Raw genomic sequence first — 6801 nt, forward strand, 5'->3', positions numbered from 1 at the left:
CCGACTTTATCTTGTAAGGGCCTTCCCAATTCGCTCCAAATACTTCGTGACTCACCACCTTGGTGTTTGGCATGACCCGGTGCAGAACCAAATCTCCCACCTTGAAAGTTCGGGCTCAAACCTTACTGTTGTAATGCCTAGCTGTCCTCTGCTGATATGCCGATATCCTGATCTGAGCATCTTCTCGAATTTCTTCGATCATATCCAAATAGAGCCGATGATTGACCTCGTTTACCTCTGAGTCATAGTTGTCCCTTCAAAAAGATCCTGCTCCCACTTCAACGGGCACCATAGCTTCACACCCATACACCAGAGAGAAAGGGGTCTCTCTAGTTGTGGTTCGGGGTGTAGTGTTGTAAGACCATAGGACCTGGGCGAGCTCCTCTGGCCATGCTCCTTTCTTCTCTTCAAGCTTTTCATTTAGGTATGCTTAATGATTTTATTAACAGCCTCTGTCTGCCCGTTACTCTGGGGGTGACAGACTGCGCTAAAGCTCTTCTGAATCCCCAGCTGCTCACAAAACTCTCGCATTTCCTTGCTATCAAATTGTTTCCCATTGTCAGATATCAGCTTGTAAGGGATGCCATAGCGACATACAATAGCCCTGTATACAAACTCCCTGAGCTTTTTTGCTATGATGGTGGCTAGGGGCTCGGCCTCTGCCCACTTAGTGAAATAGTCTACCGCAACCACCGCATACTTGACGCCTCCCCTGGCCTTCAGGAGTTCCCCAATCAGATCAATTCCCCACATGGAGAAGGGCCAGGGGCTCATGAGGGATATGAGAGAGGCCACGGGGCTGTTGTAATAATTGGCATATCGCTGACACTTATCACAAGCTCTGGAGAATTCAAAGGCATCTTTTTTCAGCGTTGGCCAGTAGTAGCCTTGACGGAGGATTTTCTGAGCTAGAGAGCTACCCCCGAGTGATTGCCACAAATGCCCTCGTGTACTTCCCTTAGGATGTAGTTGCATTCATCTCCATCTATGCATTTGAGGAGAGGCACACTGAACCCTCTTCTGTATAGAATCCCGTCGTATATCACATAGCGGGTTGCTTTGTATTTTATCCTCCTTGCCTCATTCTTTTCGTCCGGAAGTGAACCTTCTTTTATGTATGCTAGAATAGATGTCATCCACGTGGGGCCGAGCTCATTACTGAGGCTGCCCACCTCGTGCTCGGGCACACTAGGTTGCCTCTGTATATCAAGGGGCACGGTCTCTAGCAAAGTGCTCTTGCGGTGTGAGCCGAGCTTAGCTAGCTCGTCCGCGCCTTCATTCTGCCCACGCGGGATTAGTTCCAGCCTCACCTCGTTGAACCTCGCGATTATCCTCTGTGCGCACTTCAGGTAAAGCTCTGTTCTCGGCCCCTTAGCTTGATACCCCCCGTTTATCTGATAGACCACAATCATGGAGTCACTAAACACATTCAAATTCTCGACCTTCATTTCCAAAGCTAGCTTGAGACCGTTGATCAGGGCCTCATACTCTGCATCATTGTTGGTTGCATGAAAGGCCAGATGGGTCGCACGTCTGATCTTGTGCGCCTCTGGGCTGATTAGCTCAATTCCAGCTCCTGCTCCATCACCGTTAGAGGCTCCATCCACAAATAGGCTCCACCATGGGGCACTAATTTGTCTCTCCAGTCCAACTTCTTCTGTGCAAGGTATAACAACAAGGGCTCCCGGCTCCACTTCTTGATGTTGAGGAAATTCTAGCACAAAATCGGCCAGGGCTTGGCCTTTGATCGCAGTCCTTGGCTTATAATCCACCTCGAATTGGCCGAGCTCAACCGTCCACTTCAACATTCAACCAGAAGACTCTGGTTTATGCATCACTTATCTGAGGGGGTAGGAGGTTCGCACTTCTATCTTGTGTGCCTGAAAATAGGGCCTGAGTTTTCGGGAGGCCAGGATCAGAGCATATGCTAGCTTTTCGAGGCTTGTGTATCGAGTCTCGGCATCGGCTAGCCTTTTACTCACATAATATACCGGGAGCTGGACACCATCCTCCTCTCGGACTAATACCGCACTTATTGCAAAGTCGGAGACAGCCAAGTATAGGATCAAAGTTTCTCCTGCCTTTGGGTTGGACAACATTGGAGGGTTGCTGAGATGCTTCTTTATGTTCTGAAAGGCTTCCTCACATTCTTCGCTCAACTTAAAATTCCTCCCCGCTCCTTTAATTGCTTTGAAGAACTCTTGGCATTTATCGGAGGATTCTGAGACGAAGCGGTTCAAGGCAGCCACTCGTCCCGTTAAGCTTTGAACATCCTTCACCCGTCGAGGGGATCTCATCTCGAGTAGGGCTTGTATCTTGGCTGGGTTGGACTCAATGCCTCTATGGTTGATAATAAATCCCAAAAACTTCCCTGATTCAACCCCAAACACACATTTCTGGGGGTTGAGCTTCATTCTGTACTCCCTTAGGATCTGGAACATTTCTTCCAGGTGGCGGACATGATCCCTCGCTTCTTTCGACTTCACCAACATGTCATCTACATAGGCCTCCATAGTCTTCCCCAATTGATGTTTGAACATCTTATTCACCAGCCTCTGATAGGTTGCCCCCGCATTAAGGAGCCTAAAGGGCATCCCGATATAACAGTAAAGGCCCCGATCAGTAATAAAGGAGGTGTGCTCCTGATCTGGCCCATACATGGGGATTTGGTTATATCCCGAATAAGCATCCATAAAACTAAGCAATGCATACCCAGCCGTGGAATCAACCAGCTGGTCGATTCGGGGTAGAGGAAAGCTGTCCTTAGGGCAAGCTTTGTTCAGGTCGGTGAAGTCTACACATGTCCTCCACTTGCCATTGGGCTTCTTGACAAGCACGGGGTTGGCCAGCCACACGGGGTAGAAGGCTTCTCTCACAAGTCCTGCCTCCATTAATCTATCCACTTCTTCTCTGAGGGCCTCTGCCCTCTCTCCACTAATCGGCCGTCTCTTTTGCCTAACCCCCTTCTTTTTCGGGTCCAAGTTGAGCCAACGGCACATGACATTTGGGTCAATCCCTATCATATCGGAGTGTGACCATGCAAAGACATCCAAATTCTCCCTTAGGAAGCGGGCTAGATCCTCTCTCAAGTCGAAACTTAGGTTAGAGCCTATTCTGAGTACCTTGGAGGGATCATTTGGGTCTACCAAAATCGGGATTGTGTCCTCTGCGGCCCCAGCCCTCTCGACCATTGGGGGCATTCTCGGGTCTAAATCTGCTCGAGCCTCGCTAGATTTTCCCATTTCCGTGATTGTCAAACCTTCCATATCCTTGAGCTCGGGTTGGTGAGCTCGGGCCGGATTTATCGAGCGTTCAGAGGTTGCAGTTACAGTGCGAGTGATTCTGTTGGGCAGGTCCATAGTGATTGTTGTTTCTTCGCATGCCCACTTCCCTCTCCTAAGTCTTGCAGCGATTTATTCTGGGCTCTCTTCTTCATCACTCGCTTCCTCCACAATCCCCTCTTGTATCAACATGATGGGCTGAGAGGCTTCCATTAGCAAGGCCCCTGGGCGTGGTTCCACCTGAATTCCCATGTGCTCGAAGTAGTTCTCGGGCAACTCCTCAATTGAAATCAAATTACAAGTCTCGTGGCCCTCGGGACGTATCCTTTTCCTGCCCTCTGTCTCTTCCATGGGGACGTCGCACTCACTTGCTTCAGCTATCTCCCTTGAGGCATTTCTTGACTCGGCCGCCTTGAGTGCCTGGTTGTAGCAGACCCTGGATTCGTATTGACAGCTCTTCAAGATGCCTACCCCCGTGGGGGTTGGGAATTTTATCGTCATATGATGGATCGAGGTCACCATCCCCATCGCCCTCATAAGGGGTCTGCCCACTATAACATTGTAGGCACAAGGCTGGTCTACAACTGTAAACATAGCGATCTGGGTGGCCACATGAGGCTCCTCTCCTATGGTCACCGGGAGCCGAATTGTCCCTTTCACTCCGATCGAGTTTCCCGTGAACCCGTACAGGTGCCCACATGTTGAGGTTAATTCTCTATCCAATAATCCCAGTTTTTTATAGGCATCATAAGTCAGAACATCAGCCGAGCTCCCGGTGTCCACCATTGCTCGGTGAACATTCACCGTCCCAATCTTCATTTTTATGACTAGGGCATCGGTATGAGGGTAATGCACCCATTTTGCATCGTTCTCCTTAAACACGATATCATCGGCCTCCCTTTCAAAGAGCTCCGGGGGCCTTTGGCTTAGATGGTTAACGTTGGTGAGGGGCTTGTCCTTTGCTTCCCGGGCATATCTGTCCATTGCCTTCCGGCTATCTCCACCAATGTGAGACCCGCCTAGAATAATATGAATACTACCAGCCCGAGGGACCCTTTCTTTGTCTTCTGGGGGTGGAGGAGGGACGGTATGATAATCAGTCCTATGTCTTCGAACCTCCTTGACAACCCACTCCGTAAGCTTCCCTTGTCTAATCAAAGTCTCGATCTCATCCTTTAGTTGTCTACAATCAGCTGTATCGTGTCCGGTGACCTCATGGTATGCACAATACTTCGAAGTGTCTATTTTATTGTAGTCTGTGAGAGGGGTTGCCTTCTTGAATACCCCCTTCCCAGCATATATAGCATATATGTGGTCGATAGAGGCTACCAGAGGGGTGTGTGACTGCCATTTACTTGTATAAGGCCTTCCCGAATCTTTGGCGGTTTCTTTGCCCCGGGTAGACTTTTTTGGGCTCGAACTGCGCCGATATGTCTTCCTCCTCTCGTCAGGGCTTGAGGATCGGTCCCTCTTGTCTCTATAGCTCTCGCTGATTTTCAGCTCTCTCATCGATTTCTCTACCCTCTTGAAGGGTTCAGCTTGCTCATAGAACTCGGCCAAGGTTCTCGGCTCAGTCGCTTGGAGGCTCTTCCAAAATTTCGATCCTTCTTTCAACCCTGCTATCAAGAAATTTTTGATGGTTTCCTCACTGGCTCCTCTCACCTTGGGGACCTCGGCGTTGAACCGACGAAAGTATTCTTCCAGGGGCTCCCCCTCCCTTTGCTTGATGTTGGCTAACGTGGCCACATGAGGCGAATAGTGGAGGGTGGACTGAAATTGTCTGACGAACGAGTCCTCCAATTTCCTCCACGTTCTTATGCTAGACGGTCCCAACTTGGAGAACCATTGTTGGGCACTACCTCTGAGTGATGCCACGAAGAGTCTGCAGCGGGTCATCTCCGGCACCTGATAGACTTCCATCTCAGTGTTAAATTGTATAAGGTACTCCGCCGGGTCGGCTTCGCCGTTGAATAGAAGGTCGGGGTTGTGCCTAAACACCCGAGGTAGGGGGGATGATCGGATAGCAGCCGTAAACGGAGAGGGGGCAGCCGAGGCGGGGGGCCCTCTCTTCTCTCGCTCCATCTCCTCTAAGATCCTTCTTAGGTCCCTTACTCTAACAACTTCTTCTTCTCTATCACCACCTGCGTTACTCGAATGGTGTGAGCCCTGAGGTCGTTCGCGGCGTCCCCCTCCTCCGGCTCACGCTTGCGACTCCCCTTCTCGATTGTCTCTGCATCTACGTCGCTCCTCCCTCCTGGGCGAGGTGTGTTGACGTTTTTCCGGAGGGGTCGCTGCCCGTTCTCTTTTCGAGCCTCTCTGATCCACGGGCTCTTTCTCTTCTCTCTCCTTCTTACAATTCTCCAATTTGAGCCTGAGGTAATGCTCGCTTAGTTTTTTACCCACTCGGTCTAGCACGCTAGTCGACCTTGCCTCAAATGAAGCTGGCTTCTGCCCCGATCTCGTAGAGATCTGGCTGCCCCGCTCATCATGGCCTCGGGGTATATCTTCCTTTTCGCGCGATGTTTCTTTCTTCTGCTTGGTCTCGGTTGCCACATCATCAAAATCGTGGATCAGCTTCTTCTGAGGGCCTTTGCCCTTCCAGCTACGCTGAGAGACCTTGAAGCGGCGTGCCTTACGCTTGGCGTTCCGGACCGAGCTTCTTTCTACCCTTGACATTCGGGCGTTGATGTGATTCATCTGATCGGCCAGCCCTTCGAGATACGTCATTACAGCTTTCCCGTCCACATTTGCAGTTGGTGGAGGTGGCGCCTGATTCTCTGGGGGCGTGTGTTCGACCTCATTAGGGTTCTTCTTCTTGCCTCCGCTCCCTGGTGTCGCCGCTTGCTTGCTTTCTTTGGTCATCTTTCTCCTTAAGATAAAAGACCCCTCCTTCTAGCGCCAATTGTTATAGGGAGAATTTCGTATAACAGTGTTGTGGAGGTTGATGGGTGAAACAAAGATCAAGAGCGGTGTTTGAGGGCGGAGGAAGGTTGTTTGGTGGTGGCTGAGCTTGTATGTTGACTCCTCAAGAAAGAATAGGGTTTGTTATTCTCTATCAAGTGTCGACTCATGTCTCATACAAGTGCTTACGTACCCTATTTATAGGGATCAAGCCTTACGTAGTTCTTGGGGAACAAGTCACGTAGGCTAGAGTTAGGGTTCTCCAACCCGTGCAGCCCAAGCCCACAATAAAGTCAGGCCTTCAGCCAATTAGTCACGTAAATCTCGACCGGCTCCACACGCTTCCTACAATCTCGCGGCATCTCCGCATTTCTTCCCGTAATTATAGGAATAACCCGTGTTGGCCCCGAAATTTACGAGCAACTCAGTCATCTATGAGTCACTTTCCATATTGTATACAAAGTCCTTTGATGTGAGCCGGCCTGGTCACCTCGGCCCGCACCGCCTTCCTTTTCAATTAATAAATATAATGTTATCTCTTTTTTTATAAGATGTGGGCTCATGGGCTCAGCCCGCGTGTGGGCACCTGAGCCCAGCCCGCGTATGGGCACCTGAGCCC

At 50.3% G+C, this 6801-nt stretch overlaps 2 protein-coding genes across 2 annotated transcripts; both read right to left on the bottom strand.

The window, feature by feature from the left end:
* Nucleotides 1-256: 256 nt before the first annotated feature.
* Nucleotides 257-3359, bottom strand: LOC141719919 (uncharacterized). Its single transcript, XM_074522281.1, has 4 exons — nucleotides 2713-3359; nucleotides 1992-2583; nucleotides 954-1799; nucleotides 257-412 (listed from the first exon to the last, which is right to left on the bottom strand). The coding sequence occupies exons 1-4, from the start codon at nucleotides 3357-3359 to the stop codon at nucleotides 257-259; spliced, it is 2241 nt and encodes a 746-aa protein (XP_074378382.1).
* Nucleotides 3360-3413: 54 nt separating this feature from the next.
* Nucleotides 3414-5363, bottom strand: LOC141719920 (uncharacterized). Its single transcript, XM_074522282.1, has 2 exons — nucleotides 4944-5363; nucleotides 3414-4805 (listed from the first exon to the last, which is right to left on the bottom strand). Exons 1-2 carry the CDS (start codon nucleotides 5361-5363, stop codon nucleotides 3414-3416), a joined length of 1812 nt encoding a protein of 603 aa, XP_074378383.1.
* Between the last annotated feature and the right edge of the window lie 1438 nt (nucleotides 5364-6801).

Source organism: Apium graveolens, chromosome 4 (assembly GCF_009905375.1).
Source record: "Apium graveolens cultivar Ventura chromosome 4, ASM990537v1, whole genome shotgun sequence".
Classification (NCBI taxonomy): domain Eukaryota; kingdom Viridiplantae; phylum Streptophyta; class Magnoliopsida; order Apiales; family Apiaceae; genus Apium; species Apium graveolens.